The sequence below is a fragment of the Amphiura filiformis genome, chromosome 17 (genome assembly GCF_039555335.1).
Source record: "Amphiura filiformis chromosome 17, Afil_fr2py, whole genome shotgun sequence".
In the NCBI taxonomy this organism is placed as follows: Eukaryota; Metazoa; Echinodermata; class Ophiuroidea; order Amphilepidida; family Amphiuridae; genus Amphiura; species Amphiura filiformis.
In genome coordinates this window covers 54,971,772-54,991,578 of record NC_092644.1, presented here as the reverse complement: position 1 = coordinate 54,991,578, position 19,807 = coordinate 54,971,772, and the positions used below count along the sequence as shown (strand labels likewise).

The window sequence follows — 19,807 nt, the reverse complement described above, 5'->3', positions numbered from 1 at the left end:
TCTTATGTCTTGTTTGTACATCCCAGCTGTGCGGTGCTTAGTGGAATGATAAATGCAATACAATCGGAAAGCTATACATGCATTAATTGTAGGTACTGGAATGAAATTGCAATTTGCTTATTTTACCTCATTTGTTTGGCTCAAAATTAAAAGGGGGCAATGTGCTCAATGAAAACTAACATTTAAATAGGAATCTATTCTTTATGCAAATCACATATTATGGCTTCAATTAAAAATGACCCCTCATGTGTGACACCATTTCCGAAATCTATGTGTCATGGCCCTTTTTACATAGCTGTCTACCATAAATGACCAGTCATGTTTCACAAGCTATGTCAACCTTCTTATCATGGCAGTAGATTTGCCACAGGTGTACAGCTACATGTACTCAATTCAATATGTGGCATGATCTGGTTAATGGAGAAAGAAGGAGGAAATTTGAAATATGGCAAAAATATGGAGTAAAAACAACAGCAATAAAATACATAACAAAATAGACATTGCAAAACTTCAGAATTTTAGAACAAAGTATGCTAGTCCTTTGGTGTTTTCAGTATATGATAGCCAAATGTTTGTATAATGTAATAATTACTGTAACTCAATTTAAAAAAATGAATCCTTTGACCCTCCACAGACCAGATTGTGTCATATAATATGGCAGATAATGTCACATTCACATGTCAGTGTTTGAAAATTGCACATTTTAGCTGAAACCAAGAATAACCAAAGATTATATAATGATTTTTATAATATCAAAACATGTCCCTAACATTATACAGGAACAAAATCATGTTTTTTCCCTTCAAACAAAAGCAAGACTTCTATATTCAAGAAAGTGCATATGTGACATGATCTGGTCCATGCAGGCCAAAGTAGGTATTTTGAAAATTGAGTTACTTAATTATTACATAATAAGGCTATTACATGCTGAAAACATCAAAGGACTAGCATGCTTGGCTCTAAGTTTATATGATGTCTATTTTCCTATGTATTTTATTTCTTTTTTAAATTCCATATTCAGTTTGCCTTTATCTCAATTTCATATTTACCACCCTTGTCGGCTCCATGGACCAGATTGTGTCACATATTAGGCCCTTGAAACTTGATTTCCAGTTTCGGACACCCGCATGAAATGAAATTCAACATGGTTATGAAATTTCACTGTTTGTGAACCAAGATTCCGAGAAAAAAAATCATTATTTGGTAAAATTGTACTAGAGAGATCTTCGAAGTGAAAATGGGCCACAAAATCATTTCAGAAGTAGGGAATAAACTATTCAGTCTTCGGTTATCCCCTATTATGTATGGGTGGCACCCATAGGGGATAACCGAAGACTGAATTGTTTATTCCCTGCTTCTGAAATGATTTTAATGGGTGGTGCCAAAGATGTTAATTTTTGTGAGAAATGGAAATCGCCAAAATAATGTAAAAGTTGCCATATTATGAGCTAAAAAAGGTGACAAGAAAAAGAAAATCAAGTTGCAAGGACATTCTGGGAGTGGGGCAAAAAGCACATTTTTTTCTCAGAATAAATTGAAACACTTTCTACTTGTCTGCTGAAATATCAGCAAGATCTGAGCATGTTAAGGCCAATCAGTAGATTTTCATGAAATCTCTACTTATTAGCTAATTTTACTTTATAACTCTTATATGTGATACAATCTGTTCCATGGGAGCAAAAGGAGGCATTTGTGACACGATCAAGGGAAATGAGTAGGATGTCGTTAACAATGATTTTGAGATATTTGCAAAGAAAAGTCGTATCAACATGGGGTTTTCAATTTCTGATAGCTCTATGTAAAACTCATTTTGACCAGGGTCAACATGTGACTCATTCCCCTTGATCATGTCACATTTTTGAAAATTGAGTTCTATAATTATTAGGCTATCACATACTGAAAACACCAAAGGTCTAGCATACTTGGTTCTAAAGTTAAGTTTTGTGATGTGTATTTTCTTATATATTTTATTGCTTTTTTTCCTCTATTTTTGCCTTCATCTCAATTTCAAATTTGCCACCTTTGGCATCCGTAGACCAGATTGTGTCACATACATGTATGTGGTGTAAACAGTATAGAAGAGAGGCCATTGGTCTATCTGCTCTAGTTAAGATTTTCATGCAACATTTTTAGACAAAGGTGCCTGCCTGGTTAGAATTAACCATTAGGCAACGAAAAACAAACAACCCCTGTTCTATGGGCCGACCGACCTAGAATTTGCCTTTTGGAGGATTTTTTCAAATTTGGCCAAAATCATGTAAAACCAGCTGTTTTGGGACCAAAATTGATTAGTTTTGGCTGAACATTTTTAGAAAATATGTTTGCAAAAAATCTTCAAATTTTACAGATTTTGGTGATACATTTATAATTTCAACTTCCAGAAAAAAAAAAACATAACAAAAAACGCCTGACTGACCAACATTACTTGAAAGATATTTGGTTTGGAAATTCAGTTTTTGTGATTTTTTTATACTTTTTTTAACCAAAAATGTAAATTTATATTAAAACAGCTTTAACTTTGAACGTAAGTAGAGTATGAACTTCAAATTTGCGTTGGAGAATACAAGTTACATATATTTTCAATATTCATTGACCAAAAAATTGCATTTTTATATCTTGATGCAATATTTTGGGGAAAATGCATTATTTTGATGATTTTGCTCCATTTAGACCAAATAAAGTTTATTTTACATGGTAAAAATTGGAATTAAAAAATTAAGACATTTGAAATAAAAAAGTATATCAATACATTGATATGAAGGTGTACATCAATAAAGTCAATCACGACAACTTCCTGAAACCATATGTTTTTGACCTCTTGAATATCAAAGTTCAACATAAAATGATCATATGATAATATGACTTTAAAATTTAACATGTTTGGGTAAAAAATTGTAAAAAAAAATCACAAAAACACATTTTCAACAACTAAAATATCTCACTTCACATCACTTGTCAGATATGACACTCGGGTTAAACAGGAGACTACAGATTACTTTTAACCCAGCTGGTACTTTTGTCCAAAACTGTTGCACGGGTCCCTATGAAGTCACCTCTCTACAAGTAAGAACAATCGCGAAAGTAGTCATTCTGCTGATCACAGCCAATAATGATAATTAATTAATTTGAGACTATGTAATGATCTAGAGGGTCCTAACAACACATTGTACTTTAAATTTGCTGATGTCAGATGAATGGCTACTTTTCCTGTATTGTTCCTACTGATTTCTCTCTATGTGTTGTGATCAAGCAAAATCAGTCATAAGTAGGAAATATTGTTTTTGAGATATAACTGCTCTTTAGAACTTGTCATCCAAATTCATTGGAGTTTTCAGCAAAATGTAGCTTGCAAATGCTGTTTACAATCCTATAAGAAATGGAAAATGGAATATGTCCGACTTCAAACTGATTTTGCTTGATCATGCACACCACATTTACTTATATAGTAAGAATTAGGCCATAAAAAAGAATCGTCTCAGAGACACGTATGTAAGGTAAGTTGGATTTGATGGGTAACTTTTATGAGATGGGCCACTATTTTTCAGTTATAAAAAAATGTTTAAAAATGTTCAATTTATTCAACAAAAAAGTGGGCCAAAAATGCAAAAAAAAAGAAAAAAGAAGTGCATACGTGTAGCTTTCCCTCCCCCAAAAAACAAACAAAAAACTGCATAGTACATACCTTTTTGACCAAATGTTTCTGAGACAAACTTTTTTTATGGTCATAAGGTAAATATTAGATTGAGGATTTTGTGAAATTTGATTGCCTATGCGCAAAGCATGCTCACATCTTGGTGATATTCCACAAAAGAGTCCCAAAGCCGATATAGAATGTAAGTTTGAATGGCAGGCTTCCTCAACCATCCAAAGATACATTCTGTTTGGTTGACAATGTTCCCATCAAACTTGTAGTCGAGTCACACTGTACCAAACTCAAGTTAAAGTCATCTAGGGCTCCAGTCTTGAATCGACTTGTGTCACTGAAGTATCATTTCAAGTCAGTTGGGATTCGAGACTTGAGTCCTATAGTTTGAGTCCGAGTCATATGGAATTTGAGACACTAGTCTACATGTAGTCACATTTAAGTCTTAAGTCCAAGTCCTGAGTTAGTTCATTCAAGTCAAGTCATTACAAGTCTGGTTACCATGTCTTCAGTGTGTAAAGGTAACTCGGCATGGCATACATTTGCATGATGTTTTTCACTGTATATCCTTTCTTCTTCTTGTCCTTATTCATTTTGTAGTTCACCAATAACTTGATCTAATTAATACTTTTGAATGCTTTCTTACTTGCATTTGATGATTTACTCCCTCCTGATATATTCTGATCTAAACCATGTGTAACTTTCAAATCCATATAGTTTTTATACTCTAAACTTGTCCTTGTGCAAATACATCTATATAATTCAGGCAAATATAGTGCATGCAAAGAGATTTAAGCAAGCTGATGTGCAGAAGTTTGTGCTGGTGCATTTGAAATGGGTGGATTAACAGCAGCAGGTGAAATGGGTTGAGCAGGTGAAGAAGTTTGTACAAGTGGATTGTGAGAAGTATAAGCAGGTGGTTATACAAAAGCAATCTACAAAAAGCAGATGAGTAGCAGATTGAGAAGGTGAAGCCATGACGAGAAGCTCTTCAAGTTGTACAAACTACAAGCCTAAAATGGAATCAATAGTGATAATAAAATAGAGTTAATTAAGAAGAATGAAAACTAGCGTGCATTCCATATTTCAATATTTATGCCAATACCTAAAGTCATAAATAAATTTGTATATATCTTTTCAGCAAAATGTTATTTTTTACTGTCAGACTTTTAATAGTGAGCCTAACAACTGCGGTAAGCAGAGAAAATTGCAATGTAATACGCCAATTGATGCAAGTCACTACGTAGACCAACTGAGGTCGGCCCTGTTGATGTGTTTTGACCATCCCTTACGCCATGCATGTGCGGTGTATCAACATCGCACATAGATTCCACTAATATTTCGATTGTGTGAATAAAATGACCTAAACCAGTAATTCCATACACAATGGATTTTGACATTTTGGTGTAAAAACATTAAAACCATCACACTACCGTTGTTCCAAAAGCACTTTTAAAGAATGGGTAATGTAAATATCCTTTGATTTCATGCATGTGGCTGGGGCATGTGGTACATATGCATGCATATGGACAGACAAAGTTCAAGATTTCATTGCGTACATATAGTACTTTGCATCAATTTCATTTAAGGGCTCGGTAATATGAACAATACGTTACTTCTTGCATCAACAAAATGGTAATGGTTGAACATTCATGTCAAATGTTCATCATAATGCCATCCTGTAGGACCACTGTGAATGAACTTTCAAAAGCTAAAAATGCAATTGAGTACATCATATCTCTAATCAATCCATAAAATGTACTAAACTTGGGAAAACAATTACAAGGAAATAAAACCTTGTCATGTCACTTTGAATTTGTGTTGGATTTTTGTGATGGTTTTTGTATTTTTTTACTCTTACATACATTTGTGATGCAGCACATCAAAAGGGGTACTTTGCAGGTAAATGCAATTTTGAGTTCAGTATTTTTGCTTTGAAAGAATTTTGCAAGCTTTAAAATGAAAACTCGTTTGCTAAACGTGATCAAGGTATTACCGGTAATATTAAATGTTTACTATGTATATCAAATTTTTACAAGTGAAAAAGCAACCCAAATTCTTATTATTTTCATATATGTGACGTGTCATGTCAAAAGGAGACACTTTTGGGCAGGATCGTAAATGGAGAAATAGACAAAAATCTGCCCGGGGTGATCTTTTCACAATTTGGGTTTGTTGCAAATTTGTGATGTTATTAATGTTTAGAATATTGTCTGATAATTTCAGACCGGAATATAACTGGCATCTTGTATTTTTTGAGACATTTTTCAAGGTAATTCCTATTCTCAACATTGTCAATAATATTTTTAAAGGCCGATATCGCAATTTGCAATTTTATAATACCATAACATACGAACGCAATATCTTCGCTTAGGAATGTCCGATTTCATTGGGGAAAACGGAGATGTGGAGCACAATATCTATATATTTCAGATATGTAAAAACCTCAAAATTGATAACCTGCCCAAAAGTGTCTCCTTTTGACATGACACGTCACATATTTTCTGTCTATTTAAATCTATGTCTTGAACAGTACTTTGCTGCGAAGTACCATTTGTGATGTGCTGCATCACATTTGATAAAATTGGCAGTTTTTACATGTGTCATAATTCATTAAGCCATAGTTCCTCCTTAAAGGAGCATTTCGTGATTCACAGCCTCATCAGATTTTTATGCTACCAGAAACCTCTGGCTGTACACAATTGCTATGTACAAAACCTTTCTTGCCGATTCAGTTATATGGCAAAAACATCATCGAATTTGAATTTATGCTCTGTTGGCAAAGCAAAATTACAACACATCTAGCCTGTGTGTGGAGTGATATAATTCATATATAAATCATGAATAAGTTGTAAATTCAAAATCGGAATCTACTGATTATTTTTGCAAAAAGCTTTTTTTGTGAATATCTGCTAGAATCACTAAATACTCCTTTAATACGTTGCATGATTTAAATCCTGAAATCCAGTCATGTTGATTGGTTATACACATTGCTGTGCTTGTGTCTTCAACATCAGGAAACCTGAAAAAAAAAAAATACAAAAAATGTTGTATGATTCTTTTTGCATACAGGCAATGACATTTTCGTGTAAAAAAATGATGAGAAATTGCCACATGTGCCCATCAGTTTAAACATGAGTTGAACATAGTGTGCAAATTTGAATATAATGAATTCACATAGATAATAGAGCAGTATAGGCACGAATAACTTCTATAGGGGTTTGATTGCAATCTACCGTAACGATTCGTCTCTCACACATAACAAATGCGCTACGATTAAATAGGGTTGGTGACAACATTTGATTGGATGGACTGCACCGTACCATGATTACGGCGAAGGACACCTGTTCAAATCCTGTGTTTGGAGCCAATTGATAAAAGTATGCTGGGCCTTTGTATTATTTATCAACATATTTTATTTGACAGGTCAAGTTTTGATTTCATCCCTTACACATGTATGACAATGTCTTTACTAAATCACTATTGTGCATTCAATTAACTTAGACCAGGAGTTTTTATTCAATTTTGACAAAGTAGGGATAAATGTGGAAAATCAATCATGAATAAAATGTTGCTAAATATTGTCAGACCCAATAAGTTTCCAACTGCCACTTGGAATAAACACTTTGAATTCTTCACAAATTTGGTGTTTTCCCACAATATTTTTATAAAAGCTGTAGATTATAGGGTACCATAAACCTTTTTGAATCATTCCATAGTGCAATGATGACAAATGTTAAAGTTATAATAATTAGATGTGTTGAGATTGTATTAATTTGACCATCCCGTATCAGGAAGTGTTGTACGTCAAATAACAATATTTGCCAGTAATTTGTGTCGATACCCCTCTGTTGAAACATAACTTTATTATTAAAATGTGAAGATGAACTAAGGTTTTCAGAACATATAGGCTTATATAAATAAATTCCTCACATATTTCTTTATTGTGTGGATGGGTCTGAGAAACTACACATTCATTTTTAACTTTTATATTTCATTAAACGTTGAATACAAACTATGAAATGGATATTTGGAAACAAAAGAACTTTTGTACAAGAAAATATGGTTTTAAAAAAATAACGGAGACCTATCACCTCTTTTATTGTGTTATGAGACTGTTATCATGCTATGCTGGCCTCTTGTTGGACAGATTTTTTAAAATGTGAGAATGAGTGACATATAGTATTCGATAGGTCTATGCCCTCCCTAAGTTAAGATTGGACTGTCCCATCCGATTTGTGAAAAGGTACCTTGCAAACCCTATTGGTGGACCCAAGTAACTGCCTAAAATAAGGCAAAATTGAAATTTGGAATTTGAACAGTATAAATCATGTTTGGTCTAAAGATGCGCTAACTTTAATGACTTAGACCAAAAAGTTTATTTTTTTCAAATACCTGGTCTATGCTAATTGAATGGAAGTACATTATTATGCAGTTTATATTTCCACAGTGTAATGGTTCATTTGGTTGTATCATCTCCATAATATTCAATGACTATAATTTAAGGAAGGTGACCCAATATATTGGAAAATCAAATTCTTTAAAACTTTTAAGTATTTAACATAAAATGTTGTCCCTTTCAAGCATTAATGCAAAAGGAACACAGAAATGTTTCTTGTAAATGTGACTAATTCCTTATGGAATAACCTGGTGGGCCCTCATGAATAAAAGTCTTTGCAAGCATCCTCGTAAACTGACTTTCTAAAATGGCCCTAAGCTAGGATGTTGAAAAATTTGTCAAAGTAACCCTAAACAATGATTTTACTCAAATAAAAACACCATAAATGAAGAATTGGTTTTGAATTTGCCCTAAACAAGGATAGACATTATAAAAACATCCTAAGCGAGGAATTGGGTTGAAATTTGCCCCTAAACAAGGATAGACATTGCGTGTACCAGTATGAGTGACATTCAACGACTGTGATATCGATAAGCTGTAAAATCGCTTGGAAACCACTATTTTATGCCGAATAACTTGATAAAACGTGTCACAATTAATGGCTGCTAATTGGGTTTATGATTTTTAAAAACTACCCTAGGTGAGGATCATTCTTAAAAAATACCCCTTCTTCTAGTAAAATGAGTGTTTTGAGAAGCTTGTTTGGAGACAAAACCACCCTAAATCTGTGTTTTATTTCACATGGATGCTTACAACTTTTATACATGAGTGCCCCCTGTGGGAATTACTGACATTTATACAGCGTGATACTAGTTTTTACTGATGATAATCATCATGATCGTGCATGTAATATATTGATATCAAATGAAAGACCTTATTTTTCTCATTAACATATTGAAATTAGGAGTTTCAAATCGGTGTATTTCCGAAGATATCATCAAAAAAACTGTCAAATTAGTCTCAAACAAGGTATACTAGTCTTTTCCTTCTTCCTAGGTAAGTGTATCATCATTGCATGATGACTGGCACACTTCAAGTTGCGCATGTACAGAGCATCATCTTTAAAGACAGCAGTGCAAAATATGTACAGTGTGATGTGCGATAAGGCAGCTCTCAGCTGCAGAGCCATCAATGCAGACTTGAAAGTGTTGAGGTACGGTGAGCTGGCTGGATCTTTCCAGTCAAAACTAATTCAACAGTTTTTTGATGATATCTACAGAAATGTACCGATTTGGACTGCCTAATGTCAATATGTTAATGAGAAAAATCTGAGCTTTCACCTGATACCAACATCTCCATTTTGATGGGGTAAATTGGGGGACAAGGCGGTACATTGGGTCACCCACCTGTAAAAAAACAAAACAAAACAAAATCAACAGCAATGATATACCACCACCAGAATAATAATGAGAAACCTGTCTTGTTACCACATGACAATGACATAAATAAAAACATTTGCATTACTTAAAAAATAGTGGTTCGCGAACCACATGATCCCCCTGGCTGGGCAGTCAGTAAAATGTAAACGATTAGTACTCATACATACTCCACCCACCCACCACACAGTGGCATCGCCCCGATATCTAGATGGCAGAAAATCCCGGGGGGTTCACTCCCATTGTGGCCTGTACACCATCCGCGATAATCAACTTTTGAAAAGCACCCTAAACAAGGATTTAACCCTGGGCTAAAACGACACCCTAAACAGGGATTTCATTCCTAACATCAAATTTCATAACCTAAATTTCATGTCCGCGTATTTAGCAATTGCAATTTTGCTACCCTTTTTTCCAATTTTTCATGTTTTTGACACCCTAAACGCGACACGGCACAGATCGTGCCTACCCACCTAAAAACGACCCTTTTACGCTGCTTTTCATTATCGCGAATGGTGTACAGGCCACAATGGGAGTGACCCCCCGGGCAGAAAATGCCATGGTACAGTAGGTTGAATCCACAGCAACAGATGGCCATTGTGTTGAATAGTTTTTAAATGCATAGCAGGCTGAAGGACATCCGACTAAGGCTAATGACATTAGCCTGTGACTGACCTCTGTACGGTCAGTGAGCATTACATTCGCCATTGTCACCTGCTTATAGACTGTCTCTACGATAGTCTCTTACACAGCCAGTTTGTGTCAGTCGGTCTGACACTCGTCGATCCTGTATGTTCGTGATAGCCACGTACAGTCTGGCTCGAGACTACCTCCACAAGGTTCTACGCTGTGCTATTTAAAATCTTGAATTTTGGTCACTTTTTCAGCTCAAGACACAAGCTACTCTCTCAAAGCGCAAACTAACGACTATCATCTGTTCAACACATATTTTCAAGTGTATGAGACCACATCTGGTTTCTTGAGAAAAAATCATTTACGGGAGATATTCATCATTTTCCAACCCGGTATCCGAAGATTTTCGTCTGATATCAAAATCGTGCATAGCAATTCACGTGTATCGATCCCGTATATTTATTTTAATATCTCTGCTGCATCAAATAATTATTAGCCAGGCGATGTCGGTGTGCACCACCCAGTTGGACTACAAACCCCCACCCACCCTGCACTAACTTTGAACATCTCCAGTACCAACTAAAAAATATATAATTTGGCTCTAAATGTAAACTGTATCGACCAAGTTTCATGCCCATCAGACAGTTTTTACTAATTTGACCCCAGATGACCCCTGGTGACCCTGAAATGACCTTCCAAAAAGTTGGCTCTAAATGTTGACTGTGCCCACCAAGTTTCATGCCCGTCCGACAGTTTTTACTAATTTGACCTCAGATGACCCCAAAATGACCTTCCCAAAAATTTGGCTTTAAATGTAGACTGACTCTACCAAGTTTCATGGCCATACATTTACTAAATAAACATTATTTTTCATCAGGTTCGCAGTTGCATATAATAAAGGACACAAGTAGAAATTAATACATTTACTAATTTGACGCGAGATGACCCCTGGTGACCCAGAAATGACCTTCCCAAAAATTTGGCTTTAAATGTAGACTGACTCCACCAAGTTTCATGGCCATATGACAGTTTTACTAATTTGACCTCAAATGACCCACATGACCATGTAATGACCCTTCTCAAATTTGGCTCTAAATGATGACTGTATATACCAATTTTTATGCCCATCCGACAATTTTACCAATTTGACCTTAGATGACCCCTGGTGACCCAGAAATGACCTTCCAAAAATTGGCTCTAAATGTTGACTGTACCCACCAAGTTCATGCCCATACGACAGTTTAACTAATTTGACCCCAGATGACCCCTGGATGACCTCAGGTGACCTTGACCCACTAACCAATACAAACTTGTTCTGTCTCGGGTCAAGATGTACCCACCCATCAAGTTTGAGGAACATGCAACCCCTAGTTTCTGTGTTCTATTACAGTGTTTTTTATAAAGTTATCATTGAGGAATGTTTGATGCATGGTATGTGTACTCATTGAAGTGACAGAGTGAAAAACGGGTACATTTCTTGAAAAGAACACGTCTTCAAAAGTTGTGAGCTGATTGAAATATTTCTTTCATTTTATTAAAGCTAACGAATAGAAATAGGAGAAAAAGAGGGCACAATGAGGGTTCTGTTTTTATTGGGACAGCCTGTACATACACACCCCTACACGTACACCCCTACATACAGAAGGAATACACTATTGCAATATCCCCCTCCATGGCTAAAGCCAGTGGGATAACAATATGTCAATGTTTGTTATATTACAAAATAAAATAAAATTATACAATGTATGTACATTTACAAGGCTGATCAAGGCACGTCGTCATCATCCCTATATCTTTGTGTTAAAAATTGCCATGATAGTAGGGCCAATCCACTAGTTCTTCAACAGCAATTTTGTTCGAGATAAGCCGAGCGATTCAGGTCAAGCACATCAGCTGTCCCCAGGGGCGGACTGGTGGTTTTAGGCGGCCGTGGCAAATTTATTAAGACCGGCCCTATTACTCATATAGAAAGCAGCGTAGCGATAAGCGATGGGGTCCAGGGGCCAGCGAAGGGCCCCTGGTAGGGTCCAGGGGGCGAAGCCCCCGGACAACTAAGGGTTTTAGCTATTCTAGGGGGTCAGGAAGCCCGGATTTGACAACGATTTCTGAAGCCAAATTCCATTTGTACAGACTATATTCTTTATCCATTGTCACTTACTTGCAATAATCAAGATCAAACCAACAGTTATTCAATTTATAAGTAGTGTGCATGTTTCATGTTTTGACTCATTTGCACACATATAGAATTACATCTTTGCAGAACTGTGTTATCATATCGTGAGTATATTCAATCATTAAAAGACAAATGCTAAAAATTGTTTAGGCCTACTGGGTAAAGGTTAATAGCTACTTTTTTAAACTATTGCGATTTGGTAGTTCACAGCATCTAGCTTAATGGTAGTGAGCTTTGGCAAAATTGCATTGATCATTTCATAGCGAAGCGTGATAAAACTCCACAGTGGTGTAGATCATTTGTTTTTGACATTGGGGTTGGAAAAATATTCTTGAAATAGCACCTTTTGGCGACATTATAAGTTTATTTGTACAAATGCCATGGGTTACACTAGACATTTTTGGCATATTGAAGCTAAACTGGTGATGATGTAGTAGAATAAATTCGCGCGAAGTGCGAAAAAATTGACACTTTTTAGGCTAAAATGGCCAAATATGAGATTGATTTGGTCAGAAACTCACATAGGCCTAAGGTGTCATCATGGGGGGGTGTATGGAGCATCCCCCTTTTAAAATATTGGGGGGGATTTATACCCCTATTTCTACAGGCCTTAGGCCCTATCACTATGCAGACAAATAGCAGGCACACTGTGTAGGCCTTTATATTACTCATCCCCCCTCAATGATCCCCCTCCTTTCTTCTCTTTTCCTTTCTTTCTCCTATGTCTGCCTAATAATTGCCCATACCGGCCCTAGCCTCGTTCCGCAGCCGCAATGAAATACCAATATTCCATTGACAGCCAGCCCAATATGTTGCTGTTGGCTTAAAATTTAAAATTTTTACTGTATCGCATCTAGAGTATTGGCCTTTTGCTGTGTTTACTTTCTAGAGAATTGATTCAAAAGAGGTGATGCCGTGATGGTGTACTAGTGGCCGGCCTATATAGCTTAATGTTAGGGCCTATACCTTAAGCCCTAGGGCCTATGTCTTAGGCCTTACGCCTTCGGCTCTCGGACCTATGCCTCAGGCCATAGGGCCTATGTCTTAAAAATAGGGCCTACTCCTTCCCCATTCTCTCCCCTTTTCTTCTATTTTCCCTTTCTTTCTCCTCTTTTTCCTTTTCTATTTCTCTCTCTCTTTTTTCTCCCCTTCTCCTTTCTTTTCCTTTTTCTTTCTTTTTCTCTTCCTTTTGAGCAACCAGCCCTGAGCGGCCCAGAACCAAGCGGCCCATGTGGCGATCGCCACAACGCCACAGTGGCCAGTCCGCCCCTGGCTGTCCCACAGTGTCATCGCCCTGATATCATTATGGCAGAAATCGTCATGGTAGGTTGAATCCACAGCCACGCATGGCCATTTTGTTCCGACCTTTGAGACGCATAATGAACCGAGGGACATCCCGACTAAGGCTACTGACAATAGCCGGGTAATTGACCTCTCTGTGTGTGAGTGAGCATGTATACGCCATGTGAGTGAGTGCTCACATCAGAAAATTGGAATATTTTTGTCAGTTTTTGAGTTCAAGACGCACGCTTCTTTCTCAAGACACTAAGCTAATGACTATCATATCCGCTGAACATATATATTCAAGTGCAAGGAACCAAATCTGGTTTCTTTAGACGAAATCAATTACGGGAGATATTCATCATTTTCTACCCCGGTATCCAAAGATTTATCGTCTTATTATCAAATCGAGCATAGCACATTCACGTGTATCGATCCCGGGTATTCATTTCAGTGTCTCTGCTGTATAATGTAATTATTAACCGGGCAATGTCAGTGTGTGTCCGATATAAAGATGTTTCTTTCACATTATGAATATGGCGTTGCCATTCATCTGTGCAGAAATGGCTCATTTTTACGACCTGTGCATGCTCATTACCCTCTTTATCGTTACCAACCCAAGAAAATTCTTTTTTTTTTGTCAGTTTTTGTTTTCAAAGTGCAGACTGGAAGTTGAAAGGGCATGTATGAGCTTAATATTCTTTCAACACATGTATTCAACTGCAAGTCAAGCAATAGGTTTTTACAAATACCAAAAATAACAGGATATATTCAAGGATTTGAGCTATAATCATATCAAGAATATACACCACCAGACTACCATATGTAGTCTATCTTCATTATAACTAGGAATAAAATCAATTCATCTTAATATGCATCTTGGACAGCTCATAGTACTGGCGACCTGTGTTTATGTTACACTTTCGTTTTTAAAACTATTTGTGTAATGTAAGAGAAACTACACAGGTTAATTCATGCCTAGCACAAAGGTAATGGTCTATACCCTGTTTCAAGCATTGCATATCCTGGACACACACAGTATGTTTAGGAATAGGGGATTATCTCTTTATGTGTTTGAACAAGTTGTATACAAATGTAAAACATTCAAACCAAGGTCGTGTGGATCCGATGAGACATCAATGGTGTGCATCCAATATACATGTATAGTGGTAACAGATTTTAGTAGTGCATCTTATTGCATAGACCACAATGTCGTATATGTTTAGTTTGTAAACTTAACAACCTGGAAGTAAGATAATACCTCATGTTATTGTGTAGATTTTTGCAGGTTTCTCACAAAATGATGCCTGTGTGTATGCCACTAAAGAAAAACATCATCATGGATATCCTAAAAAATTAGGTTTGCCCAAAGGAACTTTATTTGGCCGAATGGATTCCTCAACTAGATTAGTGATGTGCTTGACAAGTGGGGCTAATGACAATAAAATGAAACATAACGCTGATAAGTGTGCAATACACCAACATTAAGTTTTAAGGGGCACTCATTTCAACATTCCTGATCTTATCCTGTGTATAAAAACAATGTTGCAGTGCAGCTATTCCATAGTACAAAGATCAAAGCATATCAACATACTGATGAGGAAAGCAAACAGATGGTTACAACTGCTAAGCTCATACAGGAATTCTATATGCCAATGGAAGATCTACATGTAATCACTGTTTAAGCATGGACTATGTCACTCCTGTTTGCCTGTTTGGCATTTAAGTATATCGACAGGACACAATGGAATGTGCTCAAAATGCACAAGATCATCTTTGAGTATGAATATACTGAAGTGCTCGCCATGTGCGATCACCAGACACTCCAAGTTTAGCATGGAGAAATATCTGTGCATTCATTTTTGTTCATGAATGATTTGGACAAGTTCAGTGAATGGCTAACCCCTCATACATGAAATGCCAGTCACCCGGTATATCAACAGTGAAGAACATCATGCCACAAAAACTGTCCAACTCAAACAACATAGTTAGACAATAATAAGTAAACGGAAAGGTTTCCACAATAAAGCCCTAGAGATAATAGGTGACATGGGCTTGACCCAACTTGTTACTATGATCACAAGACCAGTGTCAAAAAAATACTCTTGACTTGATATGTACGAACAATCCAAACATTATCACTAACATCAAAACATACCCTGGCATATGTGACCATGATATTGTTGTCTGTAACATCGACGGGTCTCCAAAACTCAGCCACAAGCCTCCCAGAAAAATATATATGTATCAGAAAGCTGACACAGTCGCTCTTGAGGATATCCTCACAAAAGAAGCCATCATCTCCTTAAATGGTGAACCAGAAAAGTGTAGTGTTGATGAAAACTGGCAGAAGTTTAAACAAGTAGTCCATACCAACATGGAAAAGTATATACCATATAAAATGTCAAAAACAAAACCATCCTATCCCTGGATAAAATAGTCACATTGTAAGACAGATGAGAAAACGAGGCAAGATATGGAACTCATACAAAAAACAAAGAAATCTAGTTACCAAGCTTACAAATGTATCAGAGATAGCCATGATCAATATAAGTTAACTGTGCTGGGACCTAGTCTCGACTCGGACCCTAAAAGGTTCTGGTCCTACGTCGTTCCCTCAGGAGAGAGTCTCTTGGCACCCCACCACTGACTGCTGACAACAAAACCTTCTCCACAGAAACCTTAATCAATCAATTTACATCTGTATTCACAAGTGAATCAAGTGAATCCAAAAGCAACATACCTGATAAAGGTCCATCCCCATACAGTGATATTCCAGATCTGAAAATTGAACTTGAAGGTGTTGTTAAACAACTCAATTAAAGAACTAAACAGCAATAAAGCTGGTGGACCTGACAACATCCCAGCATGGTACTTTCTAACCTATGCTGAACATCTTGGCTCCATTCTTCATTTCATCTTCATGCAATCCTATGATTCTGGTTCCCTCCCATCTGAGTGGAAGAAAGCCCTTGTGAGTGGTGTTTTCAAGAAAGGAAATAAGTCATCTCCAGAAAACTACAGACCCATAAGTCTTACATGCATATCATGCAAAATTATGGAACATGTAATCTTGTCCCACACAGCCAAACACCTGGGTAAGCACAAGATAATTATAGATGAACAGCACGGTTTTCGTGAAAAGTTGTCCTGTGAAACACAACTAATCCAAGCCACTCAAGACTGGTCTGAGGTACTACATCGGGTCAGCCAAGTCGATGTCTTGCTACTTGATTTTAGCAAGGCATTTGACAAGGTGGCCCCACTTAAATCTGCAAACAAAACTCCCATCATTATCACGGGCAAGACATTGGGTTGGATCGAGACTTCTTGACAGGGAGAGAGCAGAGTGTTGCAGTGAATGGATGTCAATCACAATGGAGCCCTGTTCTGTCTGGAGTCCCTCAAGGCTCAGTACTTGGGCCGACCCTGTTTCTTGTTTATAAATGACATTGTGGCTGACGTAAATTCAACACTGCGGCTCTTTGCTGACGACAACATACTATATAGGGCGATCAAAAGCACCAAGGACCAATCTATTCTCCAAGATGACCTGAGTAAAGTTTTTCAATGGGCCGACACATGGAAGATGTCCTTTAACGCAACCAAATGCCAGTCGCTTTCCATAACACGCAAGACAAAGTCATTTTCCTACACATACCAGGTTCATGGGCACCACATTGAGGAAACCAACAGCCATAAATATCTTGGGAGTCACCATCACCAAAACCCTTGACTGGAAGCAACACATTCATACCATTTCTGCCAGCACACATAGTACCCTTGGCGTATTGAGACGAAATCTCTCATCATGCCCGGTAGATGTTAAATCTCGTCCATACCAAGCCCTTGTAAGACCATGGAGTCCCTTCTCATCTGACCAGATAAATAAGATCGAAGCAGGGCAGCGTCAAGCGGCGAGATCTGTTCTAAATAATTACAACAGAACGGTTAGTGTTTCTGACATGCTTCTCAAACTAGAATGGGACTCACTTGCCACACAGAGACTATTACATCAATGCTCCATGTTTTACAAAATCCACCATGGCCTGGTGAATATTACCACCCCCCCTTGTGTCAAACCATCCATTCGGCAAGGAAGAGCCAGTAACAGCCCGAGCTACCAGAATATCCACTCCAGAATAAACGTATACCGCTACTCATATTATGTCCGGACCATTCCTATAAGGAATAGACTTCCAACCATGGCTGTTTCAGCACCCTCGGTTCGCCAGTTCCAAAGCTTGGCCCTACCAGTCCTGAGAGAGATGCTCCCAACAGCCACCCTCCAGAAGCTGTAGATGTCCAGTTTTTTACTTGCACCCGTTGTATATATTGTGAGCACCAAGTGAACACCTAACCTACGCACAGCACAGATTCCTCCTACGTCAAGCTTTCTTCTGCTTTATTTGAGTGTATCATATTAAGCATCAAGCACCTCAGCAGAATATCTGGCCAATTGCACTTATGTCTCTGCCATAGGCGTAACTGCGCGTTGGCGCAACGGGGATGTAAATCTTGTTATGAGATATTGGACATGCATGTAGCAATCTTTATAATACTAGTCTTCAAGAGCACATGTGAATTATATTTCCACTGAACTTAATCCATAAATTGCTGGAGAACAGTGTGGTCAGAACCGGTGCCATCTTACAGGTAGGGCTGGAATTTTTAGTTTTACGGTTTTTTTTGCCATGTTTCAGTGCATATGGCTCATCTCCAATCGATATACCATGGCAGGTGATCCCTCCCCATCTATTTGGCATTAGGGCAGCAGCTTTTGCCTTGTTTGATCTTCAGCAGAGGAAAATTCTGTAGCCAATACAAATATCTAAGCTTCAATGCATTCAGAACTCAGCTGCTAGATTTGTACCACTTAAAAAACCTTGAGATCAATTTCTCCAATTCTCTGCGATCAAATCCTAGCTACTACCAAAACCTGCATCATGTACAAGATTCTTCTTCTTACCTACAAATCTCTTCATGGACTTCATATTCTTATCCACTGCTCTATACTTCACTCCGTCGCAGAGCAGTTGATGGAAAGCAGAGAACAGCCTTTGCCAAACTCTGGACACCAAGTGTGTCCTCCTCTCAGTGAAGTATGTATAGGATCCTTGTGCTGCATAGATGCTTTTGGATTTCTATAGGGCACTTCTCCGTATACAACTTCCAAAATGGGGCTCACTCCCTTGATTCTGCATACTAATTTGTCACAAATAATTATAAACAACAGGAACTTTATTATCTCATCATATAACAATTAACTCATATTTGCCACAGGACTCACTTCATTCATAAATGGTGTCACCTAAAAGATCCCACAAATTGGATAGATCAGGTGCAGTGTATGTCCTTCAATGTGATGATTGTGAATTCACCTAGATATTATTAATATTAAGAATTCCAACCCCTAAGAAATAGACTCAGGGAACACAAAAGACCTAGCTCTCCTGTTGGAGAGTACGCTATAAGGGCTAAGCACAGCATTGATTGGGACAATGTCCGCATTCTGGACTGCGAACTGACAACATCATCAAGTTGTGTGACCCTAGAATCACCAGTGGTCATGTGACTAACACAAGTGTGTCCTCCTTGCAGTGAAGGGTGTATAGCATCCTTGTACTGCATAGATGCTTTTGGATTTCTATAGGGCACTTCTACAACTTCCGAAATGGGGCCGACTCACACAATTCTGAATATTTGTCACATAAAAGTTATCATGAGAAGAAATGGACTGAGCAAACAGGAAAGACCAAATATGCTCCCTGTAAAACAACTACCCAATATGAACATGAACATCTGGCTAACAAAAATCAGAGACTTGAGGTCCAACAAAGGACAACCGTAGAAGGATCAGAAGTAGTAGATTAATTACCATAGCAATGGGTTACATTGTTTTTTAATGTATTGCTCCCACTATAAGCAGGATGCACCATAGCTATTATATATTATATATGCCTACCTATCAATATGTTAGGAAAATATTTTTACTGACGACCACATGTTGACATTGCTGGCTAAATAAGCTGTACATGTATTTTTACTCGCAAGGGTGACAGTAATCTTGTCGCATTTTGACATTTTTATTTTCAGATGACTTGATCTTTTGAAGTCATCTAGTAGACTTTCTTACCAGTCTTGATCGAGTGTTGTGAAAAGCTCTGGACCAAAAGAACAAAACATGGAAAAGATGGAAAGCTCTCCAGTCTCCTGAGGCTTGCCTTGATCACAACCTAGCAAGGAATGAGAATACATATACTTCAACACCCCAGCAAGCTGGTCTCCTCTGCTAAGTTGCG

The 19,807-nt window shown here is 37.5% G+C and overlaps 1 protein-coding gene across 1 annotated transcript in view; it reads right to left on the bottom strand.

Moving 5' to 3' along the window:
- Nucleotides 1-4,609: 4,609 nt before the first annotated feature.
- LOC140138006 (uncharacterized) overlaps nt 4,610-19,807 on the bottom strand; it is a 40,680-nt gene continuing 25,482 nt past the window's right edge. The window contains exon 5 of the mRNA XM_072159835.1: nt 4,610-6,665. Within this exon, the coding sequence (XP_072015936.1) occupies nt 6,657-6,665 (9 nt within the window). The 3' untranslated portion in view covers nt 4,610-6,656. The remainder of the gene's footprint in view (nt 6,666-19,807) is intronic.